The 24,406-nt window shown below is 43.9% G+C and overlaps 3 protein-coding genes across 3 annotated transcripts; 1 reads left to right on the forward strand and 2 right to left on the reverse strand.

Moving 5' to 3' along the window:
• The first annotated feature begins 108 nt into the window (after positions 1-108).
• On the forward strand, positions 109-1,835 carry mrps25 (mitochondrial ribosomal protein S25). The gene is made up of 4 exons (XM_056302097.1): positions 109-292; positions 469-575; positions 665-752; positions 1,361-1,835. The coding sequence occupies exons 1-4, from the start codon at positions 159-161 to the stop codon at positions 1,554-1,556; spliced, it is 525 nt and encodes a 174-aa protein (XP_056158072.1). The 5' UTR covers positions 109-158; the 3' UTR covers positions 1,557-1,835.
• A 1,583-nt stretch (positions 1,836-3,418) lies between these two features.
• Positions 3,419-13,143, reverse strand: LOC130133708 (rabenosyn-5). The gene is made up of 12 exons (XM_056302092.1): positions 13,071-13,143; positions 11,642-11,936; positions 10,080-10,214; positions 9,719-9,819; positions 9,561-9,606; positions 9,295-9,456; positions 8,907-9,169; positions 8,618-8,688; positions 8,414-8,500; positions 8,135-8,237; positions 7,888-7,992; positions 3,419-6,201 (listed from the first exon to the last, which is right to left on the reverse strand). Exons 2-12 carry the CDS (start codon positions 11,802-11,804, stop codon positions 5,110-5,112), a joined length of 2,328 nt encoding a protein of 775 aa, XP_056158067.1. The 5' UTR covers positions 11,805-11,936; positions 13,071-13,143; the 3' UTR covers positions 3,419-5,109.
• Positions 13,144-15,309: 2,166 nt separating this feature from the next.
• Positions 15,310-16,665, reverse strand: trh (thyrotropin-releasing hormone). The gene is made up of 2 exons (XM_056275009.1): positions 16,473-16,665; positions 15,310-15,878 (listed from the first exon to the last, which is right to left on the reverse strand). Exons 1-2 carry the CDS (start codon positions 16,663-16,665, stop codon positions 15,310-15,312), a joined length of 762 nt encoding a protein of 253 aa, XP_056130984.1.
• Positions 16,666-24,406: the final 7,741 nt, after the last annotated feature.

A 24,406-nucleotide genomic window follows, 5' to 3' on the forward strand; every position in this document is an offset into this window, starting at 1 on the left:
CAAATTCAAAGAGAAATTGCTCTCATATTGATTCTCTGACAAACGAGAACCTCGAGAAAAAAAACTACAAGTACCGTGCTCACCCTCGACGTCATCATCACGCGCCTCTCAATGTAACGCAGCGTTCATCCTGAACAACGTGTAAATAAAACGTTAAAATGCCTATGAAAGGACGGTTTCCAATCAGAAGAACACTGGACTATCTCCAGAAAGGGGATATAATCTTTAAAAACAGCGTGAAATTGATGACGGTTAATTACAACACACACGGCGAGCTCAGCGATGGAGCAAGGTCAGTCAAGCCACCGAGTTTCATTTAGCTTAGCATTAGCTAGCGTTAACTAGATAGCTAGCGTTAACTAGATTGGCGGTTAGCGTCCTTAGAGAGAAGTTATTCGTGTCATTGATATGCGTCTGTACTACCGTGGTGTTTATAATTCTCCTCTGTGCACCTGTCTGTAATTACAGAAAGTTCGTGTTCTTCAATATTCCTCAAATACAGTACAAAAATCCCTGGGTCCAATTAGTCATGTTCAAGAACATGACACCGTCGCCTTTCCTGAAATTCTACCTAGGTGCGTAGCCCTAATCCTGCTATGCATGTTCTGTTTCAGATAATGCCTTCACTGAGTCCCGTCTCTCACATTCTTCCTCTCTCGCACAGATGATGGAGAGCAGGTACTCGTTGACGTTGAAGGGAAGGACCATAAACAAATTGCACAGCACGTAAAGAAAATTCTTGGCAAAACAGAGTAAGACGTTGTCTCGATGCATGCTAAGTAATCCAAGCGTAGAAATTCCCAGAAAAGTTTGAATCAGTTAATCTGGACACCCAAGTTTAGTGGGGGAAACGTTTCATTACTCGTCTAAGTGACTTCGTCAGTTAGATGAGATTGGGGATGCCTGCAGTCAGCTCAGAGCTGACCAAGTCACGTAGATGAGTGATGAAACATTTTCCCCACTAAACCTGGTGTCCAGATGAACGGAGTCTCCTTCTCAGGAGAGTAAGACGTTCTTAATGGATGAAATTAAACTGTGAAGCAACTTACTTTATGACCATGCACGCTTGATTTACCTTACTGTTCATGACTAAGGATCTTTAGTGCTCATTTGGTTCCAAGTTTCTTGGAGGTGAATGTATATGATAGGCCATACACTAAAGGGACAGTTCACTTTACAAGTATATGATGAAAGGAAATTGCTCTACTTTTAAATCCAGTATTGTAGAAGTTTAGGTGTCAGGTGATGAAGTGAAAATAAATACATTGAAATTAATTATGAGGAGAAAACTCAGCCTTACATAATACATTTCATTTTCTATAAAATGGTGAACTTTTTTTGTATTCCTTCCTGCCCTCAGAGAAGTCTTGCAAGCAGAAGCTTTAGCCAAAATGCAAGCTTCAAACCCTGCAAACTTCGGTCCAAAGAAATACTGTCTAAGGGAATGCATCTGTGAGGTGGACGGCCAAATACCTTGCCCAGGCACGACACCGCTGCCTAAGGAGATGACGGGCAAATACCGTGCCCAGATGGCAGCTTCAGAGGACAGAGGCTAACAGGACAGATGGAAAATGTTTAACTCAGTGGACAATATTTATGCCATTGTGAACTGCATGTTTTGTTTTTGTACATCAGTGTAATTTGTTAAAAAAAACCTTTTTTTTTAAATATTGAAAACTTGATGGGCCTCAGAATGGACTGGAAAGACTGCCTAGTCGATTTTCAAAGTTCATCGATTGAGACAAAATTAGCTAATGTTGACCTTTGGACACTTAGCACTGTAGGTTTCATATTAATGTATATTAAATGAATAAGTCACCATCGTTTTGCATGTCGTGTATTGCACCCCCTTTAACAAAAGACAAGTTGTGATTTCTTTGATATGAACACAAGTATGGGTCAGAAGTCATGGAGCTATAAAAAAATAGCATTTTCTCCATTCTTAGTTTTTGAACATTGGCATTTTGAACAATTGCAGCCTCATGATCGTCTTTATATCACGTTTAATGTACACATAACACTAACAGACAGTGAACTAACAAGTCAGTCCTTTTGCCAGAGACAATTTTATTAGAGTAGCGATAGAACCTTTCAATGGTTACAAACTGCCTGATAAATGTCTGGTGGCCCAACAACATCACATTTAACTCTTGCAATAAAAGCCAAGTTTCAAATGCAGAGAATTTTGCACCTAATGGCTTCCAAAGATAACGTGAACAGCTACAGTTATCAAAAGACTACATAAGTCATTTACATTTGCCACAGCACATAATGTCTATTTTTGATTAAAAATGTTAATTGCAACATAGTAGTGCATAACTAATAGAAAACTGAAAATACTGCTCGGTCTCTTGAGGGAAGTTGGGATATTGCGAATGACTAGGAATTATCACATTCGGCTTTCAACAAGTAGTGACAGCAGCATTATGAGTAATACTTGGTGATACTGTATTGATTTAGTGTTCTAGCAGCAGATACTATCAACAACAAAACTTTGTCTGAAATTTGCTGAATGATGAAAGGGTTTGGTAGACAAGTTAACGGATGGTGGTCAGCTCTGTATATAGAATGTCAGTGATTTTGTCTTATGTGATCGCTTTATGTCGCCCGTGATGAGGTGAGCCATGGGGATGGTGGCTTGTGTGTTGCAGATATGTAGAATGATCTGGTCAAAACATCTTTACAACACTTCTCTAAAACTGGATTTCATGCGATGCGGCTGGGACAGAACTTGCTAGATGGCATAAAAAGTGTATTCGTTTCGAGCTGTGAGATTGGGCTTTTGGTAACAGACCAGAATGTGAAAAAACTCTTGAGTAGGAAGAGAAACCAGGCCAACAACTGCATAAGACCAGCATCATCAACAGCACTACATAGGGATACCATTAACACATGACACATGCAGTAAAAGCTGGGCTAATGCATTGATCTTGTGCTCTGCTGATCAACGGTACCGCTGTAAAAGACACAACCTGCAGGGATTACAAAACGAGTTTCAAAACATGTTTGTTCACTTGGCTCACAATGGTTTTCACTGTGCATTTCTCCCATTAAAAATTTTAGCATACAAAAGCCAGTTAACAATTATAAAGACTGAAGGCAATTACAGATAAATTAGCTAATTGCTTTGTGTATGACTCTTAAATAAAGATGCATTTCGATAGATCCTACAACACATGCTAATTTGTACTCTATTTTCTTGAACTTCCATTGACAGGACAAATTGGACAAGATGGACACACTGTTCAGGAACAGTGGTTCAGGTTTTATGTGGCTGATGCAGTTAGAAAAGTGCTGTATAAATGCAGTCCATTTACCATTTATGCAACCCTGTTTTTTTTTTTGGTTTTTTCAAACTATAAGGCAGACTTGTAAATTATGTACCTTTCAAAAATACTTATTGAACCCAGCTTGCTGCTCCTGCTAAATTCAAAGATCTTAACGTGGTTAAATAAATCAAATGACATTATGACTTGATCCTTTGTAGTGTGCCTTGTGCTTTTACCATAGAAATCTATTTAAACCAACAGTCAAAGGCTCCTTAACAGCACCTCTAAAAGCGCAGACAGAATCGGTAGCATTGTTAATATTATGGTCAATATCCCTCTAGCAGTTATATGCTACCTATTCCTGAAACATACCCTACTAGATTGAAAATTTTTGTTAGTATTTTTTTTTCCCAATCCGTTTATTTGTTGGATTGTTGTCTGACCTGAGTTCAGACCATACTGACACTGGTTGATGCTTATCAAGTAAGACACTTCCTATTCATTTCTACTTAAAATCACACTAGCAGAGTCAAGCCTTATGTCAATGTGTGTGTTCTTGATGTGCATGCTCAGAACACAGCTCTATTCTCCAGCATCAACGCTCCTATAGATTTTTTCTTTGGGGGAAATGTGTTGGAGCAGTGCTAAAAACAGTGCTTTTCATATGTGAAGCGTGTCGGCTGGCAATCCTTGTTTGTGCTACAGACGGCGCATGGCATGTCATTTGACTTGATGCTCTGCCGGTGTGTGTCCAGCTTTAATGGCAAATACTAAATTGCAATGCATGATTTAGCTCTTTTGTTTATGATAACTGGTCTCATGACACCAGGCCAATCTCACAAGTCATTCAATCCGATCTTTCTTGGGGAATATGGTCTGGCCTCCCTTTCTTTGAGAGCAATTTCATCAACTCGGGCACATCCAAAAAGTGGATGGTCCAATCACAGCTTGGCTACTTGCCTGAGACATGATGCGACAGAAATATAAACAGCAGCAGCAGAGACAAACGACACATACTGTCAATGTGTCATATGACACATTCTGTGATACGCCTCCCGACAACCAATTCAATAATTCACTACGGCCGCAATTATTTTCAGTTCTGCTGTGCATGTATACTATGCAGCTCCCTAAGTCTTCAGTTGATTGGACTGTCCACTTTTTGGACGGGCGGGCCTTTTTAATCCTTTCCTCCATAAAAGATCAATATGAATGACTCAGGAGACTGTTCTGACTCACAAGGCTAAACCACGTCATGGACAGAGGAAAGAGAAGTTAACAAATGCTGACAAGGCACAAAGGCAACAACATGTTTCTTAACTCTGCCCCAAATTAACTCATATTGCTGCAGAAAGTGCTGCCAATGAATGAAAACATCTGGTCATGAATTTTGAAACATGTTTTAGTTGCCCCATGACTCCCAGTCACTTACCCTCAGCCATGGCTATACTCATATTTCACCAGGGCCATAGACTATTCTCATATTAGATATCGACCAACCACATGGATGAAAAACAGAAATTCTGATTAGCTGCCATTATTCCTTTGTTCCAGCTTTCACTGATGATGGTTAACAAGGTTAACAACATCAGTAAAATTAACAATTGCCAACATGGCTTTAATGACAATGTTCTGCAATGCTTGCAAATGAGGGAAATTAGTCAATATTGAGATAACGTTCATATATAATTATAGAGCTAACCTTATGTGATGCAGCTGACTTCACCCAAACCAAAATCAATGGGCTCATTAGTCATTCAAAGTGAGATAGCCTTTTGATAGAACCAGATGGATAACCCTGTAAATAGTAGGTGATTACAGACATTCTACATGGAAGGTGTCAGTGTTTTTTTTTCTTCTGTTCCTGCAGGGTGTGCTGTAACTCTCTCAGGTTCTGTGACAGCAGCTCTACCTCATCAAGACGGCCGCTAAGCTTGGCATCAAAGATGTAGGCTCTAATGTTGTCAATCTGCTGCAGCAGCAGTTCTTCCTCTATCATGTCAACGTCTGGCAGAGCCTCTTCATCATCATCCTCCACATCAAAAGGGTTGGTCGAGACTCCTGGGGAATTCCCAGAGGTCTCCACGAAAGGGTTGCCCGCGTCATTTTCATCCTCCTCTTCAAAAGGGTTGCTAGGTGTGGTCTCGGCCTGCCCCTCCACCTCACCCTTCTTCTCCTCAAACGGGTTGTACTCTTTCTTGCCATTGGTCACCTTTTGTTGCGCTTTTTGTATCTCCTCAAAAAAGGGATTGGACGGATCATCCTCAATGGGAGTAGAGTCCTCTTCATCAAATGGGTTAAGGGAGCTGCTGCTCTGTCCATCGCCACCAGGGGGTGTGACATGACCCCCTAAACTCCTTAATCTGGGTGGCGACTCTTCCTGGCCAGCCAGAGAAGGGGAAACCCTCAAAGCTGGGGGGCTTCTTTCAGCTTTATGAGTCTGTTCTTCTGCTTCCTTGTTTTCCTCTTCCTGAAAGCCCAGAGAGCTCTCCCAAGTGAAGGAGGGATGACTGGAGGCTTGAGCTAGAGGCATTTGCTCCCTCTCCTCCCTCTCTCGCACCTCCAGGCGATGGAGCTCCTCCTGCTGTAAGCTCTCCTCCTTGGCCAGCTTCTGGGAGAGTGCAATGGCCAGGCTGGTCTGCTGCTGGTCATATTCATCTTGCAGCTGACGCAAGTTCTCCTCCAGCATGGCTACTTCATCTGTTCGTCGGGCCTCGCGAGCTTGACGTAGGAAAGACTGAATGTTTTCTATCTGCTGGAGCAATGGGTCTTCTATCTCACTGCGTGTGTGGACAGAGTCTGAGGTGGGCAACCAACCACCAGCCTTGGTCATGCGTGGGGCTCTGGGGCCCTGTGGGAGCTCTCCATTGGTGCTGGCGATCAGACGGTTTTTCTCTGACTCTTGCCTCCTCTTCAGAGACTCCTGGGTAGCCTATTATGTAAAAAAAAGAACAAAATATATACACTTGGTAGCTTGTTAAGTCAACTAACAATAAACAGGAAAGTCAGTGAAATGAACTCCCCTCTTCCATCAGGGCTACAGACTTGCTTATATCATTCAAGAAGCCCTAAAAAACATTCCTTTCAAGCCTACCTTAATCCATAGATGGTCTCTTAAGCACAACTGTCATACTGATTTGTGGCATTGTTCACCTAACTTGGAATCCCCATTACTTGTGTTACTGTTGGTGATCTTCTTGTTACGCACTTATACTAGTTGCGCTTGACATCACAACCTTTGTCTATGATGATTACTATTCAGTGCTCGAAGATGTCTGTAGGTTGATACACGAATATACACTCACCGGCCACTTTATTAGGCACACCTGTCCAACTGCTCGTTAACGCAAATTTCTAATCAGCCAATCACATGGCAGCAACTCAATGCATTTAGGCATGTAGACATGGTCAAGACGATCTGCTGCAGTTCAAACCGAGCATCAGAATGGGGAAGAAAGGTGATTTAAGTGACTTTGAACGTGGCATGGTTGTTGGTGCCAGACGGGCTGGTCTGAGTATTTCAGAAACAGCTGATCTACTGGGATTTTCACGCACAACCATCTCTAGGGTTTACAGATAATGGTCCAAAAAAGAGAAAATATCCAGTGAGCGGCAGTTCTGTGGGCGAAAATGCCTTGTTGATGCCAGAGGTCAGAGGAGAATGGCCAGACTGGTTCGAGCTGATAGAAAGGCAACAGTAACTCAAATAACCACTCATTACAACCGAGGTATGCAGAAGAGCATCTCTGAACGCACAACACATCGAACCTTGAGGCAGATGGGCTACAGCAGCAGAAGACCACACCGGGTGCCACTCCTGTCAGCTAAGAACAGGAAACTGAGGCTACAATTCGCACAGGCTCACCAAAATTGGACAATAGAAGATTGGAAAAACGTTGCCTGGTCTGATGAGTCTCGATTTCTGCTGCGACATTCGGATGGTAGGGTCACAATTTGGCGGTAACAACATGAAAGCATGGATCCATCCTGCCTTGTATCAACGGTTCAGGCTGGTGGTGATGGTGTAATGATGTGGGGGATATTTTCTTGGCACACTTTGGGCCCCTTAGTACCAATTGAGCATCGTGTCAACGCCACAGCCTACCTGAGTATTGTTGCTGACCATGTCCATCCCTTTATGACCACAGTGTTCCCATCTTCTGATGGCTACTTCCAGCAGGATAACACGCTATGTCATAAAGCTCGAATCATCTCAGACTGGTTTCTTGAACATGACAATGAGTTCACTGTACTCAAATGGCCTCCACAGTCACCAGATCTCAATCCAATAGAGCACCTTTGGGATGTGGTGGACCGGGAGATTCGCATCATGGATGTGCAGCCGACAAATCTGCACCAACTGCGTGATGCTATCATGTCAATGTGGACCAAACTCTTTGAGGAATGTTTCCAGTACCTTGTTGAATCTATGCCACGAAGGATTAAGGCAGTTCTGAAGGCAAAAGGGGGTCCAACCCGGTACTAGCAAGGTGTACCTAATAAAGTGGCCAGTGAGTGTATCTGCTAATTGTCGACACTTTGTAAGTCATTTTGGATAAAAAAGTGTGCACTAAATGAGCAAAAAACATGCATTGCATTCATATGTGCACCGCCTTACCAGTCTCTCCTGTTGGAGTTTCTTCTCCTGTTCCAGTTTTCTCTTTTCCTTTAGCTCCACATACTTCTCCTTGGTTGGTAAAGACATCAGACCTAACAACTTCTCCTATTAGAGGGAAGATAGGCAAGACATGAGCATAAATAATAGCAAAAATACGGAAGATTTGTCTTTTCTAGGCAATATAGTACATCCATCTCACTGTTTGTACTGCATTCAGATGCTGACCACTGTCTGCTCAAATTCTCACCTGGACAAACAGTGTGGCTGTATAGCGGATCATCCTCTGTAGCTGGAGGGTCTTTGGGTGGGGTGGTGGATCCTCTTTTGTTCCCAGTGTTAAAATTCTCTTACTGGCAAGAATTTATAAAACTCTGTTAAACCTCTAAAAACTAAAACATATAAAGAGAACTACAGCAATACACATAAAATAATCAAGTCTTGTTGGAGTCAAGCTTACTGTCAACATGGTTGACATATCAAATAAGAAAGCTCTTCAAATTCAAAATGTTTAAGGCCAGGCGCCTACCTTAGTGCATCAATTAGTTCATAGTATTTCTGTACTTCCAATCTCAGTCCACCAGCAGTGTCCAGATTGTATGTGGTTTCTCCAGCACTAAAGAAAGTAAAGAGCTATCACAGTAGGCAACAGTGTTTTCCAGTATCAAAAATACCTGACTTGAGGTATAGTTAATCTATCAAAAAGATGGTTGCAACTTAGTAGGGTTTATACTTGAGAGATTCAGCCATTCGGGTGTACTCTGGAGCCCTCTCATCCACCTTGTCCATGCACAACCTCAGCCTCTGACAGGAAGACAATTATTCCAGTGAATGGGAGGAAACCACACCAGAACAAAAGGATCCAGCGAAGTGAATTCCAGAAGATTTTATTTTAAGGTGTAATGAAAACATTAAGGAACAAACAACCTTACCAATATGGAGGATATTAGAGTGATAGGCTGATTGTAAATGTTGCAACAATACTTCTATAGTTCTGATGGCTGCTAGGTTCAATTTCCTACCTCGTAAAGCTTGACTATGTCAGGCACATGATCTTTCTCCTCCAGCTTCTGCTGCCTCTTCAGCAGCGTGTCCATGCAGTGGCGGCAGCAGCGAATTTTCTCATCATCCTTCTCCTCCAGCATGGAGGTGACACTGCTAAGGCTACTTATACTGCCTCTCCTGGAGCCCATTCCAGTGCTGCTGCCCCCTGCTGGGGCAGGCTGGGATTGGCCTGGGCTTCCAGGAGCACATAGGGCTTCCCTTGTTCCAGTGGTTAGCTTATCTAAGGAAAGTCAGACAGAGAGGATTGCAATTTCAACACAGTAGCAGTATAAAAGGACAGCAGCTTGACTCCAACAAAATGTTTGATGAGCTTATGTATTTTGCTGTAGTTGTCTTTATACTCACAAGCCAACGGCAAAGGGACAAATTCCATGCACTTCCTGCACATGATGGACCCGCAGAGACGGCAGTGGTGCCGCCTGTTCCGAATGTTGAACTTGTTCCCACAGTCCGGACAAAAAGGGACATCTGAGTCATTCACCCATGCTACTACAGACTTCTCTATCGCTATGCAGGGGAGATCAGTATTCTGTTATTTTAATATTGAATAAATTATGTTCATATAAAAAAAGAACAACAAACAAACAAACACAGAAAACATCTGGACAAACCTCTGATTTTGGCAGCATCTGAGTTGGTTCGGTCAAAAGATGTCAGCTAAAAAGAAACAATTTTCGTGACAATGGATGAAGGGGTACTGTGTAGCTAGTGGTAAGATTGTAGAAGAATCATGATTTAAGTGAATAGTGAATTGCTACCACAACCATACCTTTTCCAGTCTGATGATTAGTTTGTTAACTTCAATGACATAGTGGTCTATCCTTTCTGCGCGGTGTTTTTTGAAAAAGTCCAAATGGCTTCTTGTTGCCCCTATGTATGAAAAAAAAACAAGTCACCATCTGTGATTCCCAATTCTCTTTTTTAGATATTTTACTATTTTTTATACCTTTTTAAAAAAACAAAATTTTAGATTGTGCTTATAGATAAGTGTTTGAATAAAGTTCATTTTATTATTTGAGTACTTATGAATACTTAAGTCCTTAATTAATTCATTAATGAAATACACTTGGCTATGTGGCCAAGTGGAGTCCATTTTGCCTAAATTTTCAAGTCTAGTCCTGAGGTCTCACCCAGTTCCTGAGGCTCCCACATGTATGGGTCGACTCCGCCATAGTAGAAGGACTCATAGCTGCCTGTCTCAGGTCTTTCCTCTCCAACACTCTTCAGAAGCTTGTCTTTGGCCTTTATAGCCTTCTGAACCAAACCTGCACATATATTGGAGCACAAATTTAACTCCCGAATAGAAAAATGATGACATATTTACCAGTTTGCATAAAATCTATCTATCCCTTTTGTTAGTTTGCCTATGGAAGAAACTGGCCATTATGAATGGATGTTAGCTGTAGCTATAAACTGACTGTATTTTCAGTAGTGATGCATTTGAAATTAGGACAGTGAAAAAGGGAATACCATAGAAACCTTGGTCTTTCTCAAAATCATACTGGATTTTGATCACTCTTGATGTAATGGACAGGGTGGTACAATACTTTGTGGTATTCAGAGACAGCTAAACACACGTTGCTTGTCTGATATTACTTCATATTCTTAATCCAACTTACAGAAGATGACCCATGTTTTGCATTTAACATGACCTTGTCTCTGCACTTGGATGACATTTTTGCTTCTCCAACATCAATATGTGTGTATGTCTATTGGTTGTTAGTCTTTTTGTTTTTTCATGTATTTATTAATGATAAATTTTAGCAGCAACTTGCAGCTTGCCCCTGAAGGAGGTAAGGGTTAAGTATCTTTCCCAAATAAACATCAATAGATGAATTGGCACACAGAATCAAAATTTAGGCTTTTTGGTTAAAAGACTACTTCACTGATCGCATCGTCATCATCTTTTGCAATTTAATACTTTATATTCAAGTTCTGTGCTACTTGTTTCTCCCTCTAACATCATCTGTAGATCAACTTTTCCTGCTATGCCTGTATATGCTTGGGTCACAAGGAATGGTGAATGTAAACAGATATAACACATTGTATGTTGCACACTCAATGTCTGCGAGTACAGAGCTCACTGTGAATGGAGGAAAGATAAGAATGCTGGAATTGCTGCCATGGCAAGCTACAAACTGGAAAGGATTAAATACATAAAATGACAAATTGCTAAATTTGATAAATGTATCCCTATATGAAAGCACTGGAGCACAACATTCCTGCATAAAATAAATTCCTTTCCATCTCTTTTGCAAATGCCAATGACATGAAACCTTGATGTCCTGGATCAAGACTGGTAACAATTATTTGAGCAGCTCTGCAAGTGAAATAATCCCCTTTGTCAAATTTAGGATTCTGTTTTTATTATTCTAGCTATGCAGTTCTTATAACATATTATCATATATTGCAGGCTTAGTTGTTTTCAGGATAGACGTGTGACATAAATCTGAGGTTTAAAATGAAATGACTGACAGACCAAAGCAGCAGTCAAGTGTGAGTAACAAAAGGCTCCAAATTCAAGCCTAGCTAATCAACCTATAAAAGTACCAAACACATTACACAACAGAGTATGACTGAAGAGACACAGAGATTTCTTTGAGCCACACACTGAACTCAATTTTGTAGTGGCTGAACTAGAGGAAAAGGCCAAGGTGACTGGAGAAATGGAATATAACTTCGACAGACTTACTTTTCAGCTGTCCCTTAACATGGCGGTCTTCCCCAGAGTGCTCATCTTCATAGTGCTCCTGGAGATGGTAAAATGATTGCAGATCTTTCAGGCAAAGCGGGCAAAGGAAGCCCTCCTTCACTTCTCCAGTGCCCTCAAAGGGGGGTGGGTAGATGGAGGCCATGACAGATTTTAGTTGGGGTGAAGGACCGGAGAGGAAAGACGCAGGGTGATACGGTCCTTCTTCATTCCACACAATACTGGGTGGGCAGGCCACTCCATAGCCACTCCATTGCACCAGAGGAAAGCATGGCTACTGAGGTCAGAACAAAGCAAGAGTATAAGGTTTAGACTACAGCATATTAGATTCACTCATAATTACAGGAGAAGTGCTATACAGTACGGACATGGACACTACTCCTATCCAATATAGGTGAATGAATCTCAGTGGCACTGAAGTTTACCATTTTAATTCACTAACTTGAACATTAAACCAACACATGCATGTATTCAACTTGGAACATGAGAATTTCAAATACTCTTGGTCACGTATGCCTGCATAATATGCAAATCTATATGCACAGCTGAGTGATACCTCACTTTAATCTTTAAATTTAGGAATCACAACTCACACAATAGAGGTTTGGGGTTTCCTAAATACTTAAAGACACGTTTACTGAACATATTCTTTCCTACAAAGGGTTATTAAATTGGCAAGTAGCACATAATCCTATGTTTACTGCCACCGATGTTTGCGATAGGCACACTGAAGCCAGCGTAAAGCTGTCAAATAGTCTGAACGTTTTGGTACAGCATGCGCTCTGTTCATACAACAGATCCTCTTAATCGTGTTTATTACACTGAGCGACTGGCTTTATTATGTAATGTTAGTTTAATACGTTTAAATTTACACTCCATCTGGCTCACCCACAGCAAGTGGGCCTATCTGGCAACAGCTCATTGCGGCAGACCACAATAAACTAAGTGGGCCGAAGTTTCGTGGAGAACAAGACACGTTCATCCGACGAGTCAGTCAACAAATCAACGCAACCCCTACGGTAAGCGACCGTCAATGTCCATTTTCTTTATTTATGAATTGCATCAGAATTAAAAATTAAGCGAAGCTTTCAATGCGGTCTGACTTCTGTACAGGTTTAGATCCCCTCCCAACAATTACGAGCACAATTTACACATGCAGCTGCTCAGATAACCAGAGAAGGAAACAGGGATTAGCGATGCTACCAAAACAGTCCATCCTCTTTCAATATCATACGTTCGTTCGTTAGCTATCTGGTTTAGCGTTAGCTTATGAGAGCTAGCGTTAGCTGCCAGTCTCGTCAGGTTTCTCCAGCCTTGGTCGCCAAACATCAAAGTTGAACTTGACTTTTACCAACGAAAACAGATACCGGGGAAGCCAAATATTTCTCTCTAAGCCGACTGCTGTACTTACAGGCTGCTGAATTTATGTGTTGTTGTTGACAGTTCTGGGCTACTTTGACAGCTCGAAATCAGCAGCTGCTGCAACAACAGCAGCAGCCCTGCCTAGTCATGTGATTGGGTGACAGTCGCTACGGCATAAGGAGAGGGACAAACGGAACAAAACAGGAGGCGGTGGTACAAAAAAAATATGCACGTTTTCAGTAGGGTCGTGTAGGCTTTGGAAACATTGGAAATAATGAGTAGTACTGATGCAGTAAAGCGTCGCTAGTTATCTTGACTGACTGGTTTGATGCTGTCTTGTTCGGAAGGCAGCGTAGTGGTACAAACAAGTGCACAGTTTATAAGGGGTCATGTAGGCATTGGAAATGGTGAACAGTACTCATACAATAGTATGAGCAATAGCATGAGTAATTGCAGCTGCAAAAGTGCTATATGAAATGCAACTTGATTGATTGATTGATGTAATAAAGTGTCACTAGTTATTTGATGCTGTCACAGGGAAAGGGAACGAACCAAACGAAACACCAGAGGAGATCACACAATGATCCACTCACACAGTGTAAGAAGACTTTCGTGTAGGTATTGGAAATGGTGAAAATAAAATGTGTTATTAGTTATAGTGACTATTTGGCAGCATGTAAAAAGATGTATTCCCACACTATGGGTGGTAAAAACAGTGTGTTTTACCTTCCTCAAAACCTTGATTTGGTCTGTAAATTGGTTTAATGTTACCAGCAGGAAAGTCTATTGCGGTAAATAAAACTGTATTTGGTCATATAACTCACTGTAGGTATACATAGGCCACTGGATCTTGTTAATCTATATTAGGCCTGGCCGTAGTGTTTGTATGTGTATGGAGAAGTATGGACAGACAAGGCTTTGGTCACTGTCAAGGCTCATGTTTATGTAATCTTTATTAAACCCTTTATTGTTTCAAAATCTTTTACCATTTGATTGTATTTTGAGGAAAATCTCTCATGAATAACACAAAATTGGCAGAGAGTCCTGTCAGGGGTTGCTCTCGAACCAAACAAAAATCTTTGCCCAATAACAAAACCCATTTGTTGCTCTATTTCTTACTCCAGTCGTGTCAAATATATGGGAGAAAAGGCATGAACATGTAAAACCTTTGGGCTAATAGCTTGGGGTACCTTTCTTGGCCACCCCCTTTCTACGTTCGTTGTAATTTTTTGTTCAATTCTTGTCCAGTCTCTTCTGCTGAACCGTCTCCATATTGACAAAGCTCTTGGGCAGATGCTGCAAGGCAGTGGTGGAATAAGGCCAATTATGCTAATGAGGGGCAGGCTACCTGACACTGTCATTGATTTGCATTAATCATTACAGACTGGGCTATGGCAGTGCAATTGCTTTGTTAGACTTGACACTGATCCAGCCGGATGTTCCACGGACTATACCAATGCTAGATACTGCCATCACTCTCTGCAGCCAATGCAACGTGCACACCGCAGAGTTTACCGCTGCACCTTATCGTGCAACAAAATGATCGGCGGTAAGTTTTAAGGCAAAGACATGCACCTTACAGCAGTAGCTTATTTAAACTTGGAATCCATGCGGTTATGTTTGTGTAGAAAAACAATCAGTGACACGCTTTACTTTGCTGGGGTATGAATTATATTTTACACAAGTATAAAATAAATAATAAGGATAGCTTGGGATTTTGCCTCTATAACTATGACTGTAACCACCAGTAAGAGTGTATTTAAAGAAGTCAACGTGCTTTGGCAAGCATCTGCAGCCTCACAGAGGCTACATTACAAATACCTGTATCGACAATCACTTTCAGTCACGGGAAGCGACATAATCTACTCAACTGAATTCATAATGATGATAATGATGTTAATAATAATAACAATAATGGAAATAACAACAACAGTAATGTCAGTGCTGTTAACCTAAGGTGGAATAAGAGTCCGCGCTGAAGGTTCGCTGCGCAGTTACGCACAGTGTGTTCAAGGAAGTGACCAGGTAAATGTTCTGCAACGCTTGAAAATAAACGAAAGGTACATTAACACATGCAGAGGACGGCGGAGTCTATAGTTATGGCCAGTTGATTAGAGAGAAAAATCTGCAAAGGAAAAAAATACTGCTGCACAAAGTTATAGTTGTGTAAATGCATGGTTTAACTCCGTAAAGATACTTCATTATGCTCAATTAATTTACACATTCAGTTGTTTACATTACAACAGTTGATTTACACACTAGATTTGTTCTCTTCTTCTCTCATTAGTCTACTTCTCCTCCACTAAATCCTCCTCGGGTGCGAGTCTTTTGCCCGGGTGTTGTCTCTTCTCCTCCGTGCGGCTCTTGGTAACGTTGTCTAATAAACTGAGCAACAGGTGGGTCTTGCTGCAGCCCGTAGGGTCCACCGCATCGCACGGGCTGTTTGTGCCTAAATCTGGACTCGAGTTATCCCAAAAGCGTTTCCCCGGGTGCTGGCGCTTGTCCAACTCTTGCAGGTCCCTGTCCTCAGCCTCGTCTCCGGCGTTGCGCTTACCTGGGTGCTGGCGCTTGCTGTACAGCATCAGGTAGCGCTTGCCCGGATGCTGCCGTTTGGAGAAGTCATTCAGGAGCGCGGGGTCCCCGGAAACGCGGCCGTCGTGCATCGAGCGCCTTCCCGGGTGCTGCCTTCTCTGGAGGTCTATGAACAGACGCTGTGTGTTTTGGGCGTCCGGGTAGTCTTCGTCTTCCTCCGCCTCTCTCCGCCCCGGGTGCTGCCGCTTCTCCAGCTCCTCGTCGTAGCTTCTGCCGGGGTGCTGTCGCTTCCCTGCCGCCCACTCTGGCTGGGACGAGGAGTCCTCTGCGGAACGGAACAAAGTGGTCTTAGGTTTCTTGCAGTCAAGCTCAGCTAAACGTAGCCGCGCGTGCGTGAAGTGCGCATTGTCAAAACGGTGTGTGTTCAAAACAAAATGATTGAAAAACACAATATTGCGTCGGGCATTTAAAAGTTAAAGGGAGTGGTGTTGCGTGATTAGCCGGGAAAGGTCCGAATGAAACACGCGAGGACGCTTTTACGCCACGCGCAAAGTGCGCGTCACCAAAACGCGCTGAATAACGCAAGACTCGGTCGGCGTTTTCAAGCAAAAGTGAGTAAATCTGAATTCTGTGTTACTTACACGCCATTTTGATCATATGTGGGCTACCTATAGTTGGATCTAAATGATGGCCCGTGACGCGCCGGAGGACCTCACCGAGCTGTCAGGTGTTTGATTCGGTAAGTTAAAACAACACGAAGAATAGTCATGGAATATTTACACTATGAATTTTTCGATGCTGTCTATTCGGTTGTGCCGTTGTCGAGACCAGCGGGCAGCGGGCGGTTCTGTCTAAGAAGGTCGCTGCTGTGCGTAACTTTGCTGGCTGCCGACAAAGCGGTGCCGATCGTTTTACGCACCGTCTGGGCTGTGCTCGTCCTCTATCTTTTGGAGAATGGAGCGCAACAGGAGGCTCTCCGCCCTCTGCAGGATGATGTCGTCTATGGTCTCACGCTGCCTCGCCTCATCCTCGGCCGGGATGCTCTGTCCTCCGGACACGGTCAAGTGGCAGACCACCAGAGAAGCCAGGATGAGTAGAGAGGTCGACCTCATGTCCAATTAGCTGGTCCTGTGTTACGGGGGCATACGGTCGATGGAAAGCATTACACAAATATCAGAGTCCGAAATCAGTAAGAAGTTGAGCAGTGGAAAATATGCATCGATCGGAGCAGCATGAAACACATCTTGAACACATGCATTGGTGGAGGTGAGCACACACACACGCACACACACACACGCACACACACACACACACAAAATGGCCTGTATTAAATCTAAATCGACTTACTTGCAGATTCAGCAGATGCTCCTCCGTCGTTGCTGTGCGCACCGCAGGCGATGATATACCGGTTGTGTTAAGATGCTGCACAGACGTCTCTGCTCTTCACAGCGGGGAACAGTGACCCGTAAAGGCCAAGTCTACAGGTATGAGCAGACACTCGGCGTCTCACCATTTATAGTCACTAGTCTCTGTCGTCACACCGCCGGCGTAACTTTTCGGGGTTTCACGTCTCCGCTGATGTCAATAAGTCCCTGCGCCACTGGCCAGTGGAGAGTGATTGCCCCGGTGGGCGCTGTCCAATCCATCACTAGAAAATCAAATGACCAGCACGAGGTCGAGAGGGAGGACAGCTTCTGTCGGAGACAAATTCATTCATAAATATGGACGAGTGCGTAATTTGTTTTTCAGCTCGTATAGGGTTGGGATCCTCCGCATTTTATGCATCGCGATGATCGTGCCCAGAACCATTTTTAAATCAAATCACTTATGACAGTACCCAATCAATGTCCGTTATGGGTTTCAGAAGAAGAAGGAGGGAAAAAAAGATTACTCGACTCTATCTTACCAGTCATGGCATTTTATAGTGTTATTTTACCAATATGAGACCAAAAAGACACATGGTCTAGACTGGTAATATATATATAGGTGTCAGCTATGTGAGGAGCCATGCTGGATGCCAAGGCAGAGTTGAGTCCCTTCATCTCCTTTAATCACAAATAGCGCATGCATCTCAGCACGGTTTGATGTGCGTAGTCAAATTACCCAAGACCCCATTGAGCCCCTTGAACTCACTCTCGGTCATACGTCCTGGGGTATTGAATTGACCGTGTAATGGTAAGATTATTTGCTTTCAGTGTGCTGTCGTGTCCAATATGTCAAGTGAGTCATATGGTCTAGTCAGGCTTACACGTAAAATATAAATATCGTGCGGAAGACGTGGAGGAACATTAGATATGTTCTATGGCGGACTTTTCGTTTTAACGGTAGAAAGTAGGACCATTGGGAAATGTACCAGATCCAATAAGATCCACAGCACAATGTTCAGGATGGGTTAGTTAGGTAGTCAAACCCTTCAGTACATCAATGCCCAGGTTACAAGAGCTGGATTATGTCTCGGTGGACCACACAGAAAGTGGTGAATTCGTGTCTCTCTCCTCAGCCAAACTGAGTGTATAAAGGAGGGAGAGGTGCTTCCTTTGAGCCAAGAAAGTGTGAACTGGACCCTGTCTGTATAGCTAAATGAACACACACAATGACAGGGATTCAATTAGCATCCCTGTCATTATAATGAAAACATGTTTGGCCTATACAGGTTACAACATCCATCTCATCGTTAGGTATCTCTCAGCATGTGTGTTCCTCAAGCTCTGGTCCTCTACTAGAGGCTTGGGAGTTTGAGGGTTCTGCGCAGTATCTTAGCTGTTCCTAGGACTGCACTCCTCTGGATAGAGACCTCAGATGTTGTTTCTGGAATCTACTGGAGCCACTCTCCCAGTTTGGGGGCCACAGCCCCTAATGCTCCTATTACCTCTGGGACTACTGTGGATTTGACCTTCTACATCCCATCTAGTTCTTCCCTCAGCCCTTGGTATTTCTCTAGCTTCTCATGCTCTTTCTTCCTGACGTTGCCATCACTCAGGATTGCTACATCGATCACTACTGCTGTCTTCTGTTCCATGCCAACCACCACAATGTCCGGTTGGTTGGCCAGCACCTGCTTGTCAGTCTGGAACTTTGAAGTCCCACAGGATCTTAGCTCTGTCATTCTCAACCACCTTTGGCTCCGTCTCCCATTTGGACTTGAGGACTTCCAGTCTGTATTCAGTACAGATATTCCTGTGCACTATCCCAGCCACTTCGTAATGCCTTTCAGTTTACGCTATCCCAGCTAGCATTTTACACACTGCAACTACATGCTGGACTGTCTCAGAGGCGTCTTTGCACAGCCTGCTTCTTGGGTCTTGTCTGGTGTGGTAGACCCCTGCCTCAACCGATCTGGGGCTGAGTGCCTGTTCTTGTGCTGCTATAATCAGAGCCTCGGTGCTGTCCTTCAGTCCAGCCTTTTCTAGCCACTGGTAGGATTTCTCAATATCAGCTATGTTGTCTATCCATTGATGGTAGAGATTTCTTTTCACACACACACACACACGCACACATATACATATATATTTATTATAGAACACAAAAATAGAACATGGGGTGTTTTTCCATTTGAAATAAAAGAAAAAAGGAAAGAAAAAGTACAAAAACCAGACTTACATAAACAAATTTAAACAAAAAAAGGACGTTTTGGGGAAATATACAATGTCCACTTCTCCCAGATTTACTCAAATTTAGTTTCCTGACGCCTCATGGAGAACGTGATTCTTTCCATCTCAAAAATTTCCTTAATGATAGCATACCAGTCCTCTATAGATGGGGTGTCTGGCTTAAGCCATTTCTTTGTAATTGCTTTTCTAGCAACTACACTCAATATTCCAAAATAAGTAACTTGTATTAATATACATGAGTGTTGCATGTAATAGACCAAAGAGGAGTTCATCCCAATTAAAAGTAATTTTTGTCCCAAATATAGTCACTAAATCTATATAAATCTCACACCAAAAGGTATTTACTTTTGGGCGGGCCCAAAACAAGTGGTAGTGATTGGCTTCCCGGGAGCTACAATTTCTCCAGCTGCTGGAAGAGCCCGAGTGGTGAGACGTCTGAACAGGTGTGATGAAATATCTACTAAGACTCTTCCAGCCAAACACTCTCCATGAGGTTGAGCTTGTTATCCTCCATTGAAATTCGCAATACTTTGTCCAAACTTCCTGTGGAATGGAACTGTTAGTTTCCCTTCCCCGTTTTTGGATCTTAATCTCCTGAAGTCCCCAGTAGAGCCTAGAGATTATTTTAAGCCCTGAATCCATCCAGGGATTTCTTTTCAATGGCAGCTCCCTTGCCGCATACACCACACAACCCCAGGAGTGCTCTTTTATTTATACACTTCAGAACAGACTTCTACCCAGTCTGAGTCAAACCCCCAAACACCAACACATCCCAACATGAACAGAACACCTGAACACGCAAATATATAACACAATCAACTCAAACATTAACAGTACCATCAGCCATTATGTTCCCTCAGCGCAGCTCCAACGACAGTCAGAGCGATCGATCCAGTGTCGCCGCTGGTGAACAGACCACCCAAAGCACTGTGTACCATAGGCCCTCTTCTGCCACACTCCAGAGCCAGCCTGAGCCCGGTGGGTGCAGGAGTCACAGCAGTGCACATGCAGCTCCACGTCTCATTGACAGACAGGCCAGTAGAACCACTCACTGAGGCGGTGGAGGGTCTTGGCGTTCCCGTAGTGCCCCTGCCCCCACCGAGCCATGGACCATCTGGAAAACCTAGGGACACAGCACACTGGCCACCTATAGCTGCAGGAGGCCACTCCCTCATCCGGGAGCTTGCCACCTCTGGTACGCCAACCCATTGTGGAGCTTGAAGTTGCCCCATTGAGAGTGGTAGGTCTTTACCTCAGGCCCCAGCACTGACACCTCTGTCCACTCAGAGTGCTGCTCCAGCCCCTCACCAGTGCAAGCACCACGTCTGCCTCCTGCTGCCTCAGTTGCTGCATGGTCAATGGGAACCACCTCTCCTCATTGCTGGCGGTCTGGATGGCTGCCCCTGTTGGCATCATCTGGCCCCATTCCTCTTGCCGCTGACAGTAGCAGCACTCCAATGCCACACTGGGGCTCTGTGCCTGCTGAGCAGTGGCTGCTCGGTTGGCTCGCTGGTCTCTGGGCCCGCTCTTCCCCCAGCCGGACCGGAGCGCCATGGTCTTCATGCCGAGAGTGATGGTTGCCTTCGACATGTTCACACGGGCTCCCCAGTGGATCAGCAGGTCCAGGCTGATGATGCATGGGTCATGGATGTTGGTGAGCCAGAACTCGTGTGTGAGCTCCTGGTCTCCAGCCTGGACTCACAGTGATCTCTTCCCTCTCATGCCAGCCTTCTCCCCTGTCACCGTCATCAGCTTGGTGTAGGTTGGTGACCATGCCACTAAGAGGGGGCCAATGGTGCCCGGTAGGATGCCAGGTCGCACCAGGGGAACGGTAGACCCCATGTCTACCAGGGCCCGGCAGTCTCAACCATCGAGTTGACAGTCCAAATACAGTCCTTTGGTGTCACCTAGGCAGCCAATCAGTGTGCATTGGCCTTGAAGGGGGCTGGAGAATGAATCAAGAGGCAGAGATTTCTTTTCAATGGCAGCTCCCGTGCCCCATACACCACATGACCCTGGGAGTGCTCTTTTATTTATACACCGGCCAGAACAGACCTCCATCCAGTCTGAGTCAAACCCCGAAACAACAACACATCCCAACATGAGAAGAACACCTGAACATGCAAAAATATAACACAATCAACTCGAACATGAACAGTCCCATCAGCCAAAGAGCAGCTCTGGCTTGTGCACCAACTAATAAATGTAGATGGCACGTGACTTTCTTGATGAATTGATTTAACTAACGGAGTCCTGATACAGATGAGACCCTCCAGAATTTGGAAAGGAAAACAACTATACAATATATTACATATATAATATATATGTGACCCGACCCCAGAGAAGTGGCTGATGATGAGATGAGAGATGAGATGAGGAACGACTATACAAGTAAGTACTGCCAGGTTAGCACTTCTTTGTGTAGTGCTAATAACTGCAAACCTGTGATTAAAAGTATGCCCTTCTTTCTGTTGCCTCACTGAATCAACTATAAGTGCGGGGTTCTTAAACACTGGGTTGCTGTTTGCCAGTATGTGTTGAAGGAGACAGACCAAATATGCATTGTCTACATACAGACCCTTAGCTCCCGTCCTCTGTTTATTTGTTACGCTCCGGATTCATCAATTTTGTTTAGTCATGATGAACTTCCTCAACGTGAAAATGACATTTATAATGCGGGGTGGCAAGCAAAATACATGACTCCTCTATGTTGTCGCATGGCTACAGCGAGTGTGCCGTATGCACCTCCAGCTTAACACAGCACAGATGTGATCTGATCCACTAAAGCCTGTCATCCGTCAAGTTAGACATCTTTCATGGGCATCTCATCATGTCAAATCTTAGCGGATTAAGTCAGTTTATAGGCTAAACATGCAGCTCAGAAGAGGAATTGAATAAAAGGTAGAATTCCCCAAGGTAAGTGAGTGCACGATGAATCCTTTAGCTTTTCATTACATCTCTCTCAGCCCTCGCCGCTTTAGTAATTGGCAGTCCTTGCTACCTTGGATGAACAAAATTCACCCAAAGGAGAAAAAATACACACACATACGTACGTCACTACACCTCCACCCAACCATATATGTGTGTGTGTGTGTGTGTGTGTGTGTGTGTGTGTGTGTGTGTGTGTGTGTGTATGTATAGTATATGTTAGTGATTCAGTTCATTGTAAAGTAAAATAGGCAATGATGAAGCTTATATTGTGCAGCTGTTCCTTGATATATCATGGGACAATTGAATAAATGCAGCACCAATAGCTGAATCAGAAACAAACAAACCTGACATAGTGAAGATTAAATTAAGTGTTTTCATCTAATTCAGTCCAATCGCTTACTTTGTACAGTGATTGTGATTCTTCTTACTCAAATAGAAAAAAAATCACCTCTAACCATGCATTGCATGCATGGTTAGAGGTGAATGCAACAAGGAAGGTATGACTCTAATCATCTCAAGTGGCATCTCTTAATTTAGAGTAATTTACCCAGGCTTTGGATTGACGCAAATATCTGTCAGTGGGATTTTTGCAAGGGCCACAGGTGAAAAAGCAGAAAAAACGAAGTGCAGCAGCGAAAAACTCATGTACTTGCACATCGAGGCTGAGTCAACAGAGGTTGCATCGACAGAAATTAGTTTGCAGGAGTCAAAAGAATGTCCCCAAAGTGCACTGAATGCCTTTTCCAGGGTGTGTGGACGCAGAGAGGGGGCAGATAGAGACAGACAGGTAAAACGTGACAACGCTAGAGGAAAGGGAAGATGGGAGAAGATAACAGTCAAAGACACTTCCAAGAGAGGCAGTCAGCGGTGGGATTGAAAAAAACCTGGCCAGACATTTGACAGCAGGGGCACCAATGACCAGCCGCCGAGAGATCGGCCGGATGAGAGCAGACACCGGGCAAGCGAAGAGACAGAGATAAACAAACGAATGGATGGGCGGGTACGGGCGGATGTCGTGATACCTCCGCCTTGCACCACTGACAGTGGCCTGACAGGGGTCACAGTTGCTGAGAGTGAGTGACAGCTTACAGACCCCTTCGGTGGGGATGGCTTCCTGCGAGGCAAGCGTTGGTCACTGGGGGTCAAAGGTCAGGAAGAATTGCAGTGTCACTGGGGGCTTAACTTTACCAACGGGCTTATTCCCTTGCAGTACTACAATCTTGGAGCTCCCCTGCATGTTAATGGGATGCGAGACCACGAACAGGAAAGACAGAAAGAAAGAAAGTAAGATAGAAAGTAAGAAAGCGCTGATCTATTCCTGTTAAGCTGTTGGAGCGATTGTTTTTTTTTGGTTAATTCAAAAGTTTTGATGGGTTGGGGCATCCGGATAGCGTGGTGGTCTATTCTGTTGCCTACCAACACGGGGATCTCGGTTCGGGGATCCCTGTGTTACCTCCGGCTTGGTCGGGCGTCCCTACAGACACAATTGGCCGTGTCTGCGGGTGGGAAGGCAGATGTAGGTATGTGTCCTGGTCGCTGCACTAGCGCCTCCTCTGGTCAGTTGGGGCACCTGTTCGAGGGGGAGGGCGAACTGGGGGCAATAGCGTGATCCTCCCATGTGCTACGTCCCCCCTGGTGAAACGCCTCGCTGTCAGGTGAAAAGGAGCGGCTGGCGACTCCACATGTATTGGAGGAGGCATGTGGTAGTCTGCAGCCCTCCCCGGATTGGCAGAGGGGGTGGAGCAGCGACTGGGATGCCTCAGAAGAGTGGGGTAATTGGCCCCATACAATTGGGGAGAAAAAGGAGGGGGGGGTTTACTGGGTTTAATGTTTGGACTATTGGGCACACTTATTCTGCATCACTGGCTTCTTATTGTCCTGTGATACTTGTTACACAATTTTTTCAAATATTTCAAGTAAACAAGTTGTAGATTAGATTAGATTACATTAGATTAGATAAAATAAAATAAAATTAGATTAGATTAGATTTAAACTGTTATCATGTTACATATAAGCATCAAGAGAATAATGTGTGTTCTCACTGATGTGTGTGTTTGACGTGTGTTTGCGTTTCCCCGAGGAACAGTCGTGTGGTTAGGATGCTGTATTTCGTGCTCGTCCGTCTCCTGCAGGGCACCATAGGTGCACATGGTTGACGACGGTGAGGCGCATACTGAGTAATCTGTGAAGGCTGCAGAGCTCAGTGGGTGTCCAATCTCAGGGCACGAGCAGAGCATGGAAGGGAGAGATGAGGGACGAGGACTATGAAATCATGTTCCCTCCCAAGATATTTGGGGAAAATGTCAAAATG

The sequence above is a fragment of the Lampris incognitus genome, chromosome 2, assembly GCF_029633865.1.
Source record: "Lampris incognitus isolate fLamInc1 chromosome 2, fLamInc1.hap2, whole genome shotgun sequence".
In the NCBI taxonomy this organism is placed as follows: Eukaryota; Metazoa; Chordata; class Actinopteri; order Lampriformes; family Lampridae; genus Lampris; species Lampris incognitus.

Excerpts from the sequence above, each read along its gene's own strand:
- mrps25 (XM_056302097.1), top strand. The coding sequence starts at position 159 with ATGCCTATGAAAGGACGGTTTCCAATCAGAAGAACACTGGACTATCTC. Across the intron at positions 576-664 it reads TTTCCTGAAATTCTACCTAG|ATGATGGAGAGCAGGTACTC; the intron begins GTGCGTAGCCCT and ends TCTCTCGCACAG. Across the intron at positions 753-1,360 it reads AAAATTCTTGGCAAAACAGA|AGAAGTCTTGCAAGCAGAAG; the intron begins GTAAGACGTTGT and ends TCCTGCCCTCAG.
- LOC130133708 (XM_056302092.1), bottom strand. The coding sequence starts at position 11,804 with ATGGCCTCCATCTACCCACCCCCCTTTGAGGGCACTGGAGAAGTGAAG. Across the intron at positions 9,607-9,718 it reads TAATCATCAGACTGGAAAAG|CTGACATCTTTTGACCGAAC; the intron begins GTATGGTTGTGG and ends GTTTCTTTTTAG. Across the intron at positions 9,170-9,294 it reads TGTCCCTTTGCCGTTGGCTT|ATAAGCTAACCACTGGAACA; the intron begins GTGAGTATAAAG and ends GACTTTCCTTAG.
- trh (XM_056275009.1), bottom strand. The coding sequence starts at position 16,665 with ATGAGGTCGACCTCTCTACTCATCCTGGCTTCTCTGGTGGTCTGCCAC. Across the intron at positions 15,879-16,472 it reads GGACGAGCACAGCCCAGACG|AGGACTCCTCGTCCCAGCCA; the intron begins GTGCGTAAAACG and ends TCCGTTCCGCAG.